Genomic DNA, 19,183 nt, shown 5'->3' with positions numbered 1-19,183 from the left:
CTGCCTTTGAATGTTTCAGCTGGCTTCCTGAGGCCCAGGTCATCCAGAAGGCATTAAATTCTGCTGCCAACAATGTGTACCAGTATGGAAGAGAGTGGATAACCCACAAGGTAAAGGCTAGAATTTTAACATTTAATATCTGATATTATTTCCGTTAATATACCGTGGCATAGAACAGTATTCTCAATTCTTATCTTGGACATTTGATTTTGGGCAGTTGGCATAGAAGGCGCTCATGAACAGTTAAAAAAAAAGAATGGCAACTATGTTTCTCCTGGTGAGGAGTAGAATGTGGCTATTATCTTCTAATAATCCCATGGACTTGCTCAACTGATTTCAGATCAATTTTTACTTTCTCTGTGTCTTTTTTTTCCGAACCCTTTGTTTTCCACTTTTCCCAATTGTACCAACAAAGAGAAATAGAAGAAAAGATGAGTAAAGCGTCCCTTGTGAAGGGCGGCACGGTAGCATAATGGTTAGCACTGCTGCCTCACGGCGCCGTGAACCCAGGTTCAATCTCGACCCCGGGTCACTGTCCGTGTAAAGTTTGTACATTCTCCCCGTGTCTGCGTGGGTTTCGCCCCCACAATCCAAAAATGTTCAGGTTATGTTGATTGGCCACACTAAATTGCCCCCTAATTGGGGAAAAAAATTAATAAGGTACTTTAAATTTATATTAATAGAAGTGTCCTTTAGTACTGTATCAAAAAGGCCTGGATCTTGTCCTAATAGCGGTGAATGCCGAGAGGTTTGCTGCCTTTGAAGGCTGCAGTGACATCACAACTCCGAAGAGTTGACTTATGCTTGAATCCTGAAGCGCTGGTTCACCTGAAAGAGCCCCAGGGGCTGTCATTGTGAAAACTTTGGTTCCTTACCCTGTACGTATCCTAATATTCACATCGATTTATATAGGGCTCCTCCTAACCGGTGTAGAGTGTGCTCAGGAGTGCAGTTCTTTTGTCAAAACACTGACACACCCCCACCCTCCCCGCTCCCAGAATCTCTGGCTCCTTTGTTGATGGCTGAGAAGAGCTGGGATGTTGGTAACTAGGGTCAGGGATGCTGCATGGTTGGCAGAGCCATGGATAACGGGGGCAGCAACACTAGCCACTTTCACATAATTGAGCATAAATAGTTCCAAAAATGCAAATACTAAAAATATTGAAGAACCTTCATACAGACTCAAAACATTAACTTTGTTTCTCCCTCTACAGTTGCTGCGAGACATGCTAAGTTTGCCCAGCATTTTGTTTTTATTTCAGATTTCCAGCATCCGCAATATTTAATTTTAAAAATACATGGGTCTGACTAAGCCTAGTCTGGAATTACCATGCACTCATCAATATACTTCTGTTCATATTTTAAGGTGTTAAACTATCCTTTTCTCTAAACTATTGCATATGGAATGTAAGCCCAACTCGCAATTACATAATAAATGTTGAATGAATAAATGAAATCGGTGATCGACTAAAGTTAGAACATACATTTTTAAAGTAAAAGAAGATGGAATGCAACTGACCACCCCCAATCCCAAAGCTGTAGTTCAGTCCTGCAGGAGTCGGAGAAGAGCCAAGGTGAAGGTATGGGAGAGATGGGACCAGAACTGGGGAGGAGCTTTGACCATTTTTAACTTGTTACCATTTTTGTGTTTGCCCAGCTTCATAAGATGTTGGGAGACAAGATGAACAACACAGCAGTTATAGAGAAGCAAGTGCTGGAGCTGTGGGACAGATTGTATCATAATTGGTTTGTGAAGGTAACTGTTGAAAAGTTATAAATGGTGCTAAATCCTAAAATAAAAATTGACATTCTTTTTAAAAATATTTTCATTGAGATTTTTTTTTGACAAAGTTTACAAAAAGACCATACATTTACATATCATAGCAGGAGTAGCCTCCCTCCCCACCCCAATATCGAATAAATGCCCCCCATCCCAACTATTTAGATGTTTGATTGGCATCATGTTTTATCTTGCGTATTTACGAGGTTTTACTTACTTGCGTTGGCCCAACAAAAAGAATAGCAAAGATGGGAGAGGGAGGCGTTACATGTGGGATACCTTATCTCTGCCCCCCCACATCTTCTGCCCTGGCTGTTTCCACACACACACACACACACACACTGCACTCTGTTGGCTTCACACATATCCTGGAACAAGATGGTGAATGGCTTCCACATCTTGTGGATGCCCTCTTCTGGCCCTCAGATGTTGAATTTGACTTTCTCCAGGTGGAGAAATTCCGATCGTTCGGACAGCCAGCATGCAGCTTTGGGTGGTGCTGCTGATTGCTTGTCAAGCAGGATTCTTCAGTGGGTGATTAGGGAGGCAAAGGCAAGGGTGTTGGACCTGCACCCCCCCCCCCCCCCCCCCCAACATCCCCATGAAGTTATGTCTGGTCTGATACCCAGAAGACTTCAGACTGTCACTTTAGGGTTTGGCTCCGCCCTCACACAACCGTAGACATCGCATCGAAGAAGGTTGTCCAGAACCCGACAAGTCTGGGGCAGGCCCAGAACATGTGGGTGTGGTTGGCCAGGCTACCCTGACACCATTCATATTTCTCTTCCACCTCCGAGAAGAACATGCTCACTCGGATTCTAGTTAGGTGTGTTCTGTGTACCACCTTTAGTTGCATTCAGTTGCGCATATGGAGGTGGAGTTGGCTCTGTTCAGTGCTTCGCTCCAGAGTCCCCACCCGACTTCTACCCCTAGTTCTTCCTGACAATTCTCCCATGTCTCATCCAGCGGGGAGCGTGCCCCTTTTAGCAGTCTCCCATGCAGGTCCCCGCAGTTCCCCACACCCAGGTTGCCCGTGTCCAACAGTTCCTCTAACATTTAATGTCTCGGTGCCCGTGGGTATGATATTACATATTTTTTACATGTTGGTTTAATATGAACACAAGTGTTCCAGTTTGTTCCCGTTTGGGCAGTTGTAAACTTTCTGTCAGTTCTTCAAACGTCGCTAGTCTGTCATCCATTTAGAAGTCCCTAACTGTCAGCGTCCCTTGATCCTGTCTCCACCTCTTAAAGGTGGCATACATCATGGCTGGCATGAACCTATGGTTGCCACAGATGGGGGGCCAAAGTGGACATTTCGGTCAAACCGAAGTGCTGTCTCATTTGGTTCCAGGTCCGGAGTGTAGCTATTACTGTACCACTGGGCCTGTTCAGTGAGTGGGTGGCAGGGATGGGAGTGCTGTTGTGGTGAGGGCTCGGAGGGCCGTCCCTATGCAGGAGCTCTTCTCCATCCTCAAACATTCTGTTTCTGGTTCCTTCACCCATTTCCTCACATTCTGCTGTGGCTGCCGAGTGGTATTATTGTAGGTTTGGGAGGGCCAGGCCCCCCTTACTACTTTTTCTCTGTAGGACCAATTTGGGGATCCTTAGATTTCTTCTTCTTCTCCTCCTCCTTTCCCCCCCCCCCCCACCACCACCTTGATCATTTTTCAACAGTGTTAAAGAAGGCCTTGGGAATGTACATTGGAAGGGATCTGAACAGAATAGAAACCTGGGTAGTGTCGTGGTTCCCCAGGATGACAATTTGTTCGTACCGATTAAAACACCGAGAGTCTGAGAAGCGATCTTTCAAGCAGTGAACTTTATTTTTCCTAGCACAAGAAAAAACAAAGCTGGGATGTCCGGAACAATCCGAAGAGCCTCAGGGCTTACTGTCTTTTATGTACATTTCAACTCCATATCTCAAACTCTTATCTTACTTTACAGCCCTCTTATCTTGCTTTCCAATCTGTCCTTGCTTTGGCCACCATTGTTTTTAGTTGGCCCTTTATCTGTCCCATTCGAGATTGGTCGCTCCCTATTTCCTCTCTTTGCTTCTTAAACCATGGTGGTTATAACTCTTGTCCTTATCTTGTTCCTGTGTAAACTTCCCTGCTTGTGAAACAATCGTGGTTTTGCTGACTTAGGCCGAATGTACAGAAAAACATGCTCACTCTATTCTTGTCTTTTTATGGCCATTATTTATGGTCAACCATTAAGTTGAGCCACTGAGCCGTATTCATTGTTCTCCCAAGTGACTATTATTTGTCTTTGTTAATTAGTAAATGCTATACTACTTTTCTGGGTCTGCTGCTTTAATCATATTAATTATACTTGATTACATTAGGTCACACGAGGTATATTAACTATACTTGATTACATTAGGTCACACGAGGTTACCCTAGGTTACATACTCATCTCAATACTTCACCTAAATCTACTTTATCATTTCACTAAAACCTATGATTCTGAACTTCATACCTAACTCATACAATATCCAGTACAAATTCCCTTACATGTCCCCCCTTTGAGGCTATTCCCTAGCCTCATACCAATTACCAAGCTCAAATAATCCCCTTGCTTGATCCCATTTACATTTTATTTTAATCACTCTTTGCAGGCAATGTGGAGGAGCCGAATACTTTGGTCAGGGATCAATGTCCCTATTCCATCTTTATCATAATCTATCTATCCAGGTTCTGATTCTTGGGTTGCTCCCCCAGATTGCCTGCTCCTGACAGTCATCAGCCAAAAACCTTCCCACCTTTGCCAAGGGAAGGGAAAAAGACTGATTCCTGTGTACAGACTAAGTTCTCCTAGTCTCGTGCGGATTTCAGCCAGGTGCTATTGTTGTTACAAAGCGATCTTCCATTATTATAGTCCTTTCACAGAGTGATGAGTTTCAATCTCGACCAAGGTCATGGTGAATCCACTCATCGGAGGCAGCTCAAGGTTTTCCCGTTCCTCTGTTTTTCCCCGTGAGCGTGAGCTGCTTGTCACCATCATCTGCCGTGCTGCAACTCTGGTAAGGAAGGATCTCAGGGCGGGTAGAAAACAACAAAATATGAATCCTAGAATGGTTATGATTGTGATTGCTACAGCTCCAGCTTTGGCAAACCATGCCCCCCATCTTCCTAACATTCTATCCAACCAACTCCATGCCTCATGCCCAAACCCAGCATTTTCTTTCACTTCTGTCCTAAGATTCTTCAACTTATTCATGGCTTGTGTAAATGACCCCTCTGGATCAGTGTTGTTAGGGATAAATGTGCAACACTGGTCTCCAAACATAACACAGACCCCTCCTTTCTCTGCCAAGAGCCAATCTAATGCCTGTCGATTTTGCCATGCCATTTTACTGGTCGCATCCAACTGCCCTCCCAATGCTTCCAGGGCATCATTCGAATAATTAATAAACCTCTGCTGATTATAATAGATGTAATTGATCCACTCAGTGTTTTTGCTGGGTGTGATCCAAACAAAGATGGATTCAAACCCTGCAGCTATTTCGTTCCTAGCTTTGAACTCATTCGGAATGCCTCGGGGCTGTCCGATTGCGTCTAGTTGTACCCTAGGGTCAGGGGTATATGCCCTCTTAACTTTTCGTGATTTAATTTCTTTTTCCACCGGCAGTATTACAGTGCTCTGGGCCAACATAACTCGGGCACACAGTCCCCTCCAATTCAGTGGTAAGTGTGCCAGCAGCCCTTTTTCCGGGCCACAAAGCCACCAGAGATCGGCCAGTTGGTTTACTTGATAGTCTAATACATAAGAAGGGGGTGGCGATCCCCCATCAACTGGGATGATCAGACTACGGGCGTCAGTTATATTCCAAATTCTTTCACACTCTCCTGTGTAGTGTCCCAAACTACTCCCCGTGCTGCTTCCCCTCCAATAACAATCTTGGATTCGTAAGTCAGGCTGCACCCTCCATTCCTTTGGGGCCGCGTCCATTGCCGTTCTTGGCCAATTTGGACAATTGTGGGCTATATTGTACATGCCCTTTTTTACCCCAGCAAGCAGGACACACACGTAGGGACATATCGGCGGCTGCCCTTTACAAAGGTCAATACATGCGGATCCTGAACAGTTTATCGTCTCATACGTGAGCGTCCTAATTCCTGTCTTTTTTTTTTTATAAATGTTTTTATTCAGTTTTCGTATTTTATATTGAACAAATTACAAATTGTTAGGAGAGAGAAAAAAAAAACAAACAAAAACAAACACGCAAAAATTAACACACATATGTACAGGTAAGCATCTTCGTAGTAGTAACTGCGCCCCCCCCCCCCCCCCCCCCCCCCCCCCCCCCCCCTCAACATGTTTATTTAGCTTGGTTTTGGGCCTTAGCTAGCCATCGAACCCCCGTAACGAACCTGTAGCCCCCCCCCCCCTCCCGCTACCTTCCCCCGACTATTCTTCCTCTTGTACATTGGCCACAAATAGGTCCCGGAACAGTTGCATGAATGGCTCCCACGTTCTGTGGAAGCCGTCGTCCGACCCTCGGATGGCAAATTTGATTTTCTCCATTTGGAGAGATTCCGAGAGGTCGGACAGCCAGTCCGCAGCTCTGGGCGGTGCTGCTGACCGCCAGCCAAACAGGATTCTACGGCGGGCGATCAGGGAGGCAAAGGCAAGGGCATCCGCCCTCCTCCCCAGGAATAGATCTGGCTGTTCTGAAACCCCGAAGACCGCCACTATCGGGCATGGCTCCACCCTCACTCCCACCACTTTGGACATTACCTCGAAGAAGGCTGTCCAGTACTCCACGAGTCTGGGGCAGGACCAGAACATGTGGGCGTGGTTGGCCGGGCCTCTTTGGCACCGTTCACATCTGTCTTCCACCTCCGGGAAGAACCTACTCATACGGGTTCTTGTTAAGTGGGCTCTATGTACCACTTTTAGTTGCGTCAGGCTGAGCCTTGCGCACGTGGAGGTGGAGTTGACCCTATGCAGTGCTTCGCTCCAGAGTCCCCACCCGATCTCCATCCCCAGGTCGTCCTCCCATTTCCTCCTTGTTGCGTCCAGTACGGTGTCGTCCCTATCTACCAGTCGGTCATACATGTCACTACAGTTCCCTTTCTCTAGGATACTTGCGTCCAGTAGGTCTTCCAGTAGTGTCTGTCGTGGCGGTTGTGGGTACGTCCTTGTCTCCTTTCGTAGGAAGTTTTTGAGCTGCAGGTACCGTAGCTCGTTCCCCCCAGCTAGCTGAAATTTCTCTGTCAGTTCGTCCAGTGTTGCGATCCTGTCGTCCGTGTACAGGTCCCTGACTGTCAGTGTCCCCCCGTCCTGCCTCCACCTTTTGAAGGTGGCGTCGGTCAGTGCTGGTTTGAACCTATGGTTGTTGCAGATGGGAGCCCTGTTCGACATTTTGGTCAGGCCAAGTTGCTGCCGCAGTTGGTTCCAGGATTGGAGGGTGGCTGTCACCACTGGGCTGCTGGAGTGTTTTTTGGGTGGGGATGGGAGTGCTGCCGTGGCGAGGGCCCGGAGGGAGGTTCCCATGCAGGAGGCCTCCTCCGCACGCACCCACTCAGCTTCTGGCTCCTGGATCCATCCCCTTACTCGCTCGGCTGTTGCTGCCCAGTGGTAGAGTTGTAGATTCGGGAGGGCTAACCCTCCCCTGGTTTTTGTTTTTTGTAAGACCTTCTTTGGGATCCTAGCATTTTTACCCCCCCATACGAACGCCATGATGAGTTTGTCCAGCGCTTTGAAAAAGGCCTTGGGGATGTAGATCGGAATGGATCTAAACAGGAAGAGGAACCTGGGCAGTACGTTCATTTTGATCGTCTGAACTCTCCCCGCGAGGGAGAGCGGGAGTGTGTTCCATCTTTGCAGGTCCTTTTTAACTTCCTCCGTCAGGCTGGTGAGGTTCCATTTGTGGATCCCTTTCCAGTCATGGGCTATTTGGATCCCCAGGTAGCGGAATTTATGTCGGGCTTGTTTGAACGGCAGCCCCTTTAGTGCTGCCCCCCCCCCCCCCCCCCCCCCCCTTGCGGGTGTAATGGGAAGATCTCACTTTTGCTCATGTTGAGTTTGTAGCCCGAGAAGGCTCCAAACTCTTTCAGGAGCGCGATGATCCCGTCCATGCTGCTTTGTGGGTCCGAGATATAGAGGAGCAGATCATCCGCATAGAGTGAGACTCTGTGCTCTCTACCTCCCCTTCGGATCCCCCTCCAATTTTTTGCTGCCCTGAGCGCGATTGCTAGCGGTTCGATTGCTAGTGCGAACAGCAGCGGGGACAGTGGGCATCCTTGTCTGGTGCCCCTGTGCAGCTGGAAGTATTGGGAGTTGGTATTGTTGGTCTGTACACTCGCCATGGGAGCGTTGTACAGGAGCTTTACCCAAGCGGTGAACCCTGTTCCAAGCCCGAACCGCTCCAGTACCTCTATGAGGTATTTCCATTCGACTCTGTCGAAGGCCTTTTCTGCGTCCAGGGAGACGATCACCTCTTGTGTTCTCTCCCCGGAGGGGGTCATTATCACGTTCAGCAGGCGCCTGATGTTCGCGGTCAGCTGTCTACCTTTGACAAAGCCCGTCTGGTCCTCTGTGACCACCTCAGGTACACAGTCTTCTAGCCTTTTGGCTAGGATTTTGGCCAGTATTTTGGCGTCTGCGTTCAGCAGAGATATGGGTCTGTATGACCCACATTCCGTTGGGTCTTTGTCTTTCTTAGGTATCAGCGAGATTGAGGCCTGTGCTAACGTGGGTGGCAACGTGCCCCTAGCTAGCGAGTCTGTGAACATCTCCCGCATGTGCGGGGCCAGCGCTGTCGCAAATTTTTTGTAGAAGTCCGCCGGGAATCCGTCCGGTCCCGGCGCCTTCCCCGCCTGCATGGAGCTAATGCTGTCCATGATCTCTCCCAGTGCTAGTGGTGCTTCCAGATCCCGTTTTCTGCCCTCTCCCACAACTGGTATGTTCAGTCCGTCAAGAAACCGGTTCATCCCAGCCTTCCCCGTTGGGGGCTCTGAGGTGTACAGCTCTTGGTAGAAGGCCTTGAAGGTTTTGTTAATCTTCTCTGGTTCTGTTTCCAACGTGCCTCTGGTATCTCTGATTTGCGCGATTTCTCTGCTGGCTGCCTGCTTTCTCAGCTGGTGGGCCAACAGGCGGCTGGCTTTGTCTCCGTGTTCGTATAGGGCCCCGCGTGCCTGGCGGAGTTGGTGTACTGCTTTCCTGGTGGAGAGCAGGTCAAAGTTCCTTTGTAATTCTTTTCTCTCCGCCAGGAGTTCTACAGTCGGGGCCTCGGAGTATTTATGGTCTACCTCCAGTATGGAGTCGACCAGCTTCTGCCTAGCCACCCTTTCCTCCCTATCTCTTTGCGCTTTGTAGGCTATGATTTCCCCTCTTAGTACGGCCTTAAGCGCTTCCCAGAACGTGGAGGGTGAGACCTCCCCGTTTTGGTTGATCTCAGTGTACTCCGCTATGGCCTGCGCTATCCTTTCGCTGAAGGCCTTGTCAGCTAGTAAGGCACCGTCCAACCTCCATTTGGGGCGCTGGGCCCTTCCCGTCTCTAGCCGCACATCCATGTAGTGTGGAGCGTGGTCTGATATCACAATTGCGGAGTATTCCACCTTGTCTATCTCTGGAAGCACTGTTTTCCCCACCACAAAGAAGTCAATTCTGGTGTACACGTTGTGTACTGGGGAGAAGAAAGAGAATTCTTTCTCCCCCGGGTGGGCGAATCTCCAGGGGTCTACTGCTCCCATCTGCTCCATATAGTGGCTGAGTTCCCTTGCCATGTTTGAGGTTTTCCCCGTTCTGGGGTTTGATCTGTCCGTCGTTGGGTCCTGTACACAGTTGAAGTCCCCCCCCATGATTAGTCGGTGCGTCGCTATGTCCGGGATTTCTGCCATGGTCTTTTGGATGAAGCTCGTGTCGTCCCAGTTGGGCGCGTACACGTTAACTAGAACTACCGGCTCTAATCCCTGTCTTATATGTCTGTGTATATGTGGTGTGTGCACGGCAATTTTTCTGTTTCCAGATTTGCCGCATGGTTCTACATTCTCCTGATCCCCATGGTACATCAATTACTTGGGTGTTAGGTCTCTCTGATGCACATACCACACAATCTTTCCCCTCACTGTTTTTCTGACCTGTATACTCAGCCCATTTCCACCATTTGTTTCTTGTTGCTTTCTCCCAAACAGTATTCGTACTCACTAATCGTCTACGTCTTGTTTGTCTTAATACTGTACCTTCCTGATTCTGCACCCCTATGTCCTCTGCATCCCACTTTCCTTTTTTATGGGTCAAGGAAGTCCTCGAGGGAAATAGTGTCCAAGTCCCAGGTGGGGAACGAGGCCCTTTCCCTGTTCTCACCTCCCTCGGCACCTTGACTAACAGGCTCAGGCTGGGCATTTGTATCATCAGCCAGCTCATGCACAGAACCACTCTCATCATCTGCTACTATTTCTGTTCTACTTTGGCTCTGCTCCTCCTCCTCACGATTCTCCTCGTGTAGTGCTATCTCTTCCTCGCTGCTACTCCTATCCGCCCTGCCACTATCTCCAGTCTCCCTTCTCTCCCCTACCCCGGGTACCGTTCTGGTACAATGGTTCAAGTGATACCACAGTGTACTGCCTTCTACTTGCAACGCCGTGGGAGATACTTTGGTGACGTCAAACGGCCCTTCTCGTCTGGGTTCATGCCAATGTCTCCGGAACTTTCTGATGTATACTTGATCTCCCGGTTTGATCTGGTGTTCCGTTGCAGGGCTCTCCTCCTCCTTGGCCTTTTCCTGTTCAAAAATAGTTCTATGTATAAAAGTTAATTGTCGTACATACTCTCTTGTGTCCTGATCTAAACACTCCAACGCGGGGCCCCCTGCTCCCCCGATCTTTGGCACCGGCATTACTCTTCCTGTCATCATCTCATGTGGGCTTAAATGTGTGATTCTGTTTTCCTGACTCCTGTATTGCATTAGAGCCAATGACAGAGCATCTATCCAGTTTTTTCCTGTCTCGCTGCAAATTTTGCTTATTTTAGCCTTGAGGGTTCCGTTTGCTCTCTCCACCATTCCTTGGGATTGAGGATGATACACACATCCAAACTTCTGCTTTATTCGGAGTGCTGAGAGTGTCTCTCTCAGTGCCCTCCCTATAAAAGCAGATCCATTGTCTGAACTTAATTGCATGGGTATGCCAAATCTTGGGATAATTTCTTTTGACAGGAAGTTAATTACCGTTCCAGATCCTTGATCTTTGGATGGCGTTGCTTCTATCCATCTGCTGAATCTATCAATAATCACTAGCATGTATCTTTTTCCCCTTACCACCTTTCCCATATCCACATAGTCCATGCATAGATGTTTAAACGGCCCTTCGGGAATGGGTATATGCCCTATTGGGGCAGTAATGCCCTTCCTGATATTATTCTGAGCACACACCTCACACAGACCTAGTATATAATCAATTGAGTTTTGTAGGTATGGTGACCAGAATCCTTCCTTCTTAATCTTCCTAGCCACTTCTCCTCTTGCACAGTGATCCACTCCATGTGCTTCACTAATTAGTACGGTTAGTAATGATGTGGGTGCTATGACCAACCCCTCCCCATTTCTCCATATTTTGTCATGTTGTCCCTGTAGTGCTCCTCTATCTTTCCACATTGTTTTTTCAGCTACAGGGGCTTCTTCCTGTAACTGTGCCACATCTTCTAATGTGATTTGAGGTTCGATATTCCCCACACCTGGCCCTGGGTGCGGCCTTGCTATTTCTACTGGGGCTATCGTAGCCTCAATGTATCCTGACGCTTCTTTAGCCGCCTTGTCGGCTTTGGTATTTCCCTGTGTGATGCTATCCGTTCCCTTTTTATGCGCTTGACACTTAATTATGGCTAATTCCCTTGGACCCATCATAGCCCTTATCAGAGCCCTGATTTGACCTTCGTGTTGAATTGGTCCTCCTCCGCTTTTCATAAATCCCCTTTGCTTCCATATTGCCCCAAACAGGTGGCAAACCCCGTGGGCATAGGCCGAATCAGTATAAATTTCCACTGCTTCCCCGTTTGCTAACTCACATGCTCTGGTCAGTGCTGCAAGCTCCGCTAACTGGGCTGAGCATGGCTGCTCACATTCTTTTGCCTCCAGTACCTCAAATGTTTTCCCTTTCTGTTCAACTACTGCATAGCCAGCATGATTTCCCCTATGATCCCTATGACACGAGCCATCAACATACAACGTTCTCTTTCCTTCTGTGTTTAACCTATCTGCCGTCAGATCTTTCCTCAGTTTCATAAACACTTTTGTCTCTCTTACACACTCATGCTCCTCTCCCTCATGTGGCAATGGCATATATTCAGCTGGGTTGGCCCTATTGCACTTCACTATCGTAATGTCCGGGAATGTGGTCAGCATTTGAAAATGGTGAATTCTAGCCGGCGTCAGAACAAACTTCCCTTTTTCAATCAATTCAGCTACTTTATGGTATACATGTATGTTTATCGGATATCCCATTGTGACCGTAGCTGCCTTTTCGTACGCCCACCAAGCTGCTGCCAGGCCTTGATAGCACGGAGGGTATCCCATTGCTACGTCATCTAGCTTGGTACTATAATATGCTACAGTCTCCCTTCGCCTCCCCTTGCAATTTTCCTGTGTTAACACTGCTGTAGCAAATCCGGCTTCTCTGTTACTCACAAATAAGTCAAAGGGTTTGTCATAGGTCGGTAAAGCCAATGCTGGTGCCTGTGCCATTTCTCTCTTTATATTCTCAAATGCGTCTAACGCATCTTTATCCCATTTTAGTTTGGCTTTTAATTCTTCACACCCTGCTTCCTTCATTATCTTTCGTAGTGCCTGCGTTTTTTCTGCATAGCTTTCCACCCATTCTGAACTGAATCCTGTCATTCCCAAAAATGTCATCATTTGTCCCACCGTCTGTGGTTTCGGAATTTTTAGTACTGCGTCTATTTGCTGTGAAGCTATCCCCTTCTGCCCTGCTGATATTTCTCTCCCCAAGTATTCTACCTTTCTCTGGCACAGCTGCAGCTTCTTCCAGGATACTTTATGACCCCCTTCTGCTAGTCTTTTCAAAAGTTTTAAACTATCCTTCCTGCATTGTTCTTGTGTTTCTGAGCATAATAGTAAATCATCCACATATTGTATCAGTGTTCCTTCCAACTGTATTCCTTCTAAATCTGCTCTCAACACCTGATTGAATACATGTGGGGAATGTTTAAATCCTTGGGGCATTCTATTGTATGTGTATTGTTTCCCCTCGTACGTAAATGCAAAGAGATACTGACTTTCTTGAGCTAGTGGCACACTAAAAAATGCCGAACATAGGTCGATTACAGTAAACCATCTACTTTCAGGTGGTATATTTGTCAACAAGGTGTAAGGGTTTGGAACCTCTACTGGCATATCTTCCACTACCTCATTAATTGCCCTCAGGTCATGCACCAATCTCCATTTTTCTCCGTCCGCCTTTTTTACTGGTAGGAGCGGTGTATTACACCTGCTCCGGGTTTCCTTTAATACCCCTGCTTCTATCAATCCCTTAATCGTTTCTCTAATTCCTTCAATTGCTTCTGTCTTGATTGGGTATTGTGGCCTATAGGGCCCCTGGCGTCCTGTCTTTAATCTGACTTCAACTGGATTAGTGTTTTTAACCCTCCCTACATCCGTGTCCTGTCTGGACCACAACTCCTGTGGGAGGGAGTTCAAATCCTGCTCTAAGCTCTCTCTCCATTCCAGTTCCTGTTTCTCACTTTGCACTCCTATTGTTATCTGCTTTGGTTTCCCAAGCATCTTAACATCCAAAATTATTTTCGTCATTTGTCCATCGCTGGACGTCCAAATATCTACATTGTCTGTCTGGACAAATTCTAAGTCTTGTGCTCTCAACACCATTGGTCCTAGGTCCTTTGATCTATATCCCGGATTTACTTTCAATGTGACATGTGGCTCCGCCCCAGGTACAGGGAACCATTTGTCAATCCATTCATTCCTAACGATTGCGAGGGCCACTCCCTCTAGTCCAATTAAAATACTTCCTGACTTTATTTCCTGTTCTCGTCCCGCCTCCCTTTCCCATTTCTCCTGTATTTCAGGTTCCTGCCCTTCATCAAATATCATTGTACTGTGTAATTCTGTTCTCGGCCATTTGGCTTGTGGAACCCAAGTGTCTATAAGTTTTCCCCAAACTTCCCATATCTGTTTTTTAATTTGTTCCTCTATATCTCCCAGCCAATATACATTAACCCCTTCCTTTCCTGGTATCTCAAGTGAATACATTCCCATCAAATCAATTCCTTGTTCGGTGCATTCTAATTTCAGTCCTAGACCTAGGATTGCATCCCTTCCCAATAGGTTTAAAGGAGTTTTATCACATACTAAAACAGGTACATGGGTAGTTTTGATTCCAATGGTAACAGGCACCGGCGTCGTCATTCGAGCTAGTGTTATTTTCCCCGAGAACCCCACAGTTTTTACAAACCGGTTTGACAATGGTAGGTGATCCGCATATTTCGTTTGTATGCACGTACACGTGGCGCCGGTGTCTATCATCATGGGGACCTCGATCCCGCCTACTCTAACATTAACTATAGGTTCCTGCTCTGCGGTTTCTGTTATTTGTACGTACTGTCCTACCATTTCGGGGTTCTCTGGGCCTCTCTATGCGAAACTCTGATGGTTCACCGGCCCTTGAAACATCGGGATGCTGTTCGGCGACCCTTGGATCAGCTGTTGGCCTGCCTGTTGCTGGTTTTCTCCCTGTCTGGTGGAACTCCGCGGGCAATTCCTTTTTATGTGCCCTGTCTCCCCGCACCCCCAACACACACCTGGAGGGCCAGGCAGTGGTCCCTGTCTCGGAGTCTGATAATTGGCCTGTCCCTGCCCTCTCTGATTCTGAAAGGGTGGCCTACCCCCTCCCTGTCCTTTCCCATTTTTATTCCAGTCAGTCTGATTTTGCAGGGCGTACGGATTTTGATAATTTAGGCCATGGGCTTGTGGGTTCATGGACAGTGGGAAGGCAGAAATGTTATAGGTTACGATGGGCTGGCCTCCATCTCCGCTCCCCCCTATTGTTAGTGCAGGAATTTCCCCTGGCTTTTGCTCCACCACCATCGGTGCTATTTTTCTGGGTGTGAGATCTTCTTTTGCCTTTAACTTATCCTTGTTTTGATCTCCTCCAATTGTGCCTGAAGGAGTTTACGTTGTATCTCCTTCAGCTGTTTGTCTGCATTCTTTTCATCTTTGCGATGTCTTTCTACTGCATGGGCAACATAATCCACAAACTCCTGGTAGCTTTTTGAGTCCAAGCCCACCACATCCTCCAGTCTTGTCTTAGCTGAGACTGGCAGGCCCTCTAGAATTGCAGCCCGGAACATGGAGTTGGTCAGCGGGTCTGTTAGAATGTCCCTCTCCGTGTCCCTTCTCCATCTTTTTAATTGGTTTTCCACATACACAGCTGCATTCTCCTCCTCACCCAATGGCTCTCCCCTTAGGGTTTTTACATCCATTCGATTGGGGTACATATTCCTCAGTGCCTGCCAGATGTCTTGTCGGTACGGGTCCATTAGTGTCCCATCTACCTCTGGGTCATAAGCTGCGGTCGGGATGCCGGCACGTCTCATTACTTCTGCCATTTGGTCCATTCCTAGCACCTTTGTCAGGAGAGCTTTGATGTCACCCAGTGCCATCCTTTTTCCCACCATTCCTGCCTCCAACTGTCCAATCCACCTTCCAGCTCCTTCCAAAATATTGGGTAATTCATTAATTAGATTAGGCAAATCCTGACCTGACCAAGGGATATACTGCGGTCTGCCACCCTTCAGAATCACCGGGAACATCTTATTCCCTCTTTTCTCCCTATCTGGAAACTTTACAGTTTGGTGTCTTACCCGTGTCGATTTTCTTTGTTCCCCTAACACTGATTGTCCCCCTTCGTCGTCACTACTTTCTTCTGTCTCTCCTTCCATCTCTCCCTCGATTCTCTCTGGGTACTTCCACCTCCATGCTTTCCCCACTTCTCGTCTGTCTGCCTCTTTTTGCCCTTGCCAACATGTTTCCTTTATGCTTCTTTTTCTTTCTCTTTCCTCTCTGCTGGCTTCGACTCTCTTTTCTTTTATTTTTTCCTGTGACGCCTTACTTTCACCCTCGCAAGGATCATGACTTGTTTTCCACTCACATTTTCTTCTACCATTCTTTTCTTCCTCGTCTCGTTCCTTTTCCTTTTTCATTACCGTCTTTACCCATTCCAAAATGTCTATTACATTTACTTCTTCCTCCAACTGCTTTCTCCTTTGGTTTAACTCATTCAACTCCTCTTCTGTTTTCTTAGCCTCTTCCTCTACACCTTGTTTCTTTTCTAACTCCCTTCGTGCCCATTCTTCCTTCGTCACCTTTTCTGTGTCAAATACTCCCTCAAAATTCATCGTGCCTGATATAACTGGGTACAGTCCCGTGGAACCCTGTTCCTCTGAGTATGGGGGCGGGGCTACATTTGGATCTTCCAATTTTGCTTTTTCCTGAAGTTGCACTGGCATTTGCATCCATACTTCCCTCCATGCCCTTCTCCTTTCTCTCCCTTCCTTTTCAAACAATGCCAGTATCTCTAGTTCTTTTTCTCGCTTCTCCTTTCTTTTCTTAGATTTATCTTTTATTTTATAGTTCTTTATTATTCCCTTCTGGTCCTCACACCTCTCTACGCACCATGTGCCTTCCTCCGGCCACTGTGTATTAGTTTTACTTGTTCTTTTGGCCCATTTTTCAGAGACGTGTTCTATATCTCCCCTGAGGGCTGGGAACTTATCCCCTAATGTTTCCACTGGTGTTTTACCTTTGTGTGCCATTACTCGTCTTTTTGGATTACTGTCACAATTTTTATCACTTAATCCGTCAGAGTTAGGTATCACAGTGATTATTACTTGCTGTGTTGTTTTTCCGTGCTCAGTCCCCTGTTTACCTTTACCTTGGGTTTCCCTTGTCAATATCTGTAACTCTAACCGGGGTCCCGATATCCACTTCCCCGTAGTCCCCTGTCCCGGCACTATCTTCCTTTCCCGGGCTAGAGGGTAGTAGGTTTTTACTTGCTCGTCTATGTGTATAGAAACCCTATATCGATCAGATTCCTTTATTAATTTCTCTAGAGTTTCCAAGTTTATTTCGTCTATCCAATTCCTATCGGCTATTCTTTCCCATTTTACATACGGCCACTCGTTCTCTACCTCTTCTAAGTTAGTTATATGTGTAATTTTTCCCCAATCCAGTGTTGCTTCCGTTTCTGTTATTATCCTTTCTTAACCCCCTGACTAATCTTCCTTCTCAACCGATTGTACCAATCTCGCCGCTAGGCGGTTTTGTCAGTGTGACCTTTCCAAGTTGTTAGTTATTACCCTACCTGTGTTCCGACTCTCCTTCTTATTTCTGTCCTCCACGCTGCTGCCTCAGACCAGTTTGTTCAAATTGGTCTTTTACTTTCTCTATTCTAGCTGTTAATCCCCCTCTCCGGGGTTAGATTCCCCTCCTGTGCTTTTGACTACCGTATTAGGTCAGAGAGCGATCTCTCACTGATCTCTCTCCCTCTCGGTTGACGTCCCTTACCCGAGGTCCTGGGTAGGTTTGGACTGGCAGATTTTCCCACACTTACTCTCTTCTGGGCAAGTCGTAACCTGGAAAAACCCGCTCCAAACCGGTTGACTTAACCTAATTGCATTACCTTAGCGTTCGGCCTTTTTCCCGTCTCACTTTTTACCCACTCACAGACAATACAGTATTACAGTGCGCTTTGCATACAAAACTCTACTCTTCAGATCAGACTCAGTCTCTCAATACTATTTTACACAATTTGGTTTTAGTTATGCAGGATATCTTTGTGGTTGGGGAGATCCAGGACCAGCAAAGAGCCGGGTGCGCCGGGCCTCGAGATCCCTTTTCCGACAACAAGGATTTACATGCAATACAAATCTGCTTACCTTGTTGTCAGAATGCCGGCTTTGGGATGTCCAGCCCCGGTCGGACCTTCGCCTCCGCCACTCCTTCCAGATGCTTTTCTGGGCGATCTCTCACCAACCCTGCTCCGCAGCGCCAATTTTGTCGTGGTTCCCCAGGACGACAATTTGTTCGTACCGATTAAAACACCGAGAGTCTGAGAAGCGATCTTTCAAGCAGTGAACTTTATTTTTCCTAGCACAAGAAAAAACAAAGCTGGGATGTCCGGAACAATCCGAAGAGCCTCAGGGCTTACTGTCTTTTATGTACATTTCAACTCCATATCTCAAACTCTTATCTTACTTTACAGCCCTCTTATCTTGCTTTCCAATCTGTCCTTGCTTTGGCCACCATTGTTTTTAGTTGGCCCTTTATCTGTCCCATTCGAGATTGGTCGCTCCCTATTTCCTCTCTTTGCTTCTTAAACCATGGTGGTTATAACTCTTGTCCTTATCTTGTTCCTGTGTAAACTTCCCTGCTTGTGAAACAATCGTGGTTTTGCTGACTTAGGCCGAATGTACAGAAAAACATGCTCACTCTATTCTTGTCTTTTTATGGCCATTATTTATGGTCAACCATTAAGTTGAGCCACTGAGCCGTATTCATTGTTCTCCCAAGTGACTATTATTTGTCTTTGTTAATTAGTAAATGCTATACTACTTTTCTGGGTCTGCTGCTTTAATCATATTAATTATACTTGATTACATTAGGTCACACGAGGTATATTAACTATACTTGATTACATTAGGTCACACGAGGTTACCCTAGGTTACATACTCATCTCAATACTTCACCTAAATCTACTTTATCATTTCACTAAAACCTATGATTCTGAACTTCATACCTAACTCATACAATATCCAGTACAAATTCCCTTACAGTAGCACGCTCATATTGATTGTCTGCACCCTCTCCACCATTTGTGGATCTGTGTCCAATCATTAGCAATTTGGATCCCCAGATAACGAAATTTGCTTTGGGCTTGCTTGAATGACAGTCCCTCCAGCTCTGCCCTCCCTTTCAGGTTCTCTGGGCAGATTTCACTCTTGCTCAAGTTGTTTGTAGCCTGAGAAAGCACCAAACTCTTTCAGGAACTTAATGATCCCGTCCATGCTGCCTTGTGGGTCTGAGATGTGGGAAGCAGGTCATCCGCATAGAATGAAAGTCTATGCCCCCTGTCTCCCCCTCTGGACCCCCTTCCAGGTTTTCGCCACTCTGAAGGCGATTGGCAATGGCTCAAATGCCAGAGCGAATAGAAGCGGGGACAACGGTCATCCCTGCCTTGTACCCCTGTGCAGCTGGAAGTATTTAGAGCTGGTGTTGTTGGGCCATATGCTCGTCATGGGTCGTTGTACAGGAGGTGAACCCTGTTCCCAGCCCAAGCTGCTCCAGTACCTCAATGAGGTATTTCCATTCCACTTTGTCGACGGCCTTTTCTGCATCCAGGGAAATGATCACCTGTGGTGTTCTCTCCT

The 19,183-nt window shown here is 47.0% G+C and overlaps 1 protein-coding gene across 4 annotated transcripts in view; it reads left to right on the top strand.

The window, feature by feature from the left end:
* Nucleotides 1–19,183, top strand: part of tmem245 (transmembrane protein 245) — a 241,383-nt gene that overhangs the window by 79,432 nt on the left and 142,768 nt on the right. For all 4 annotated transcript variants that reach the window (XM_038797672.1, XM_038797671.1, XM_038797670.1 and 1 more), the window contains 2 exons: nt 20–110; nt 1,658–1,756. In XM_038797672.1, coding sequence (XP_038653600.1) covers nt 20–110; nt 1,658–1,756 — 190 coding nt within the window. The remainder of the gene's footprint in view (nt 1–19; nt 111–1,657; nt 1,757–19,183) is intronic.

The sequence above is a fragment of the Scyliorhinus canicula genome, chromosome 5 (assembly GCF_902713615.1).
Source record: "Scyliorhinus canicula chromosome 5, sScyCan1.1, whole genome shotgun sequence".
NCBI classification, from domain to species: Eukaryota; Metazoa; Chordata; class Chondrichthyes; order Carcharhiniformes; family Scyliorhinidae; genus Scyliorhinus; species Scyliorhinus canicula.
This window is presented reverse-complemented; position numbering and strand designations above follow the sequence as displayed.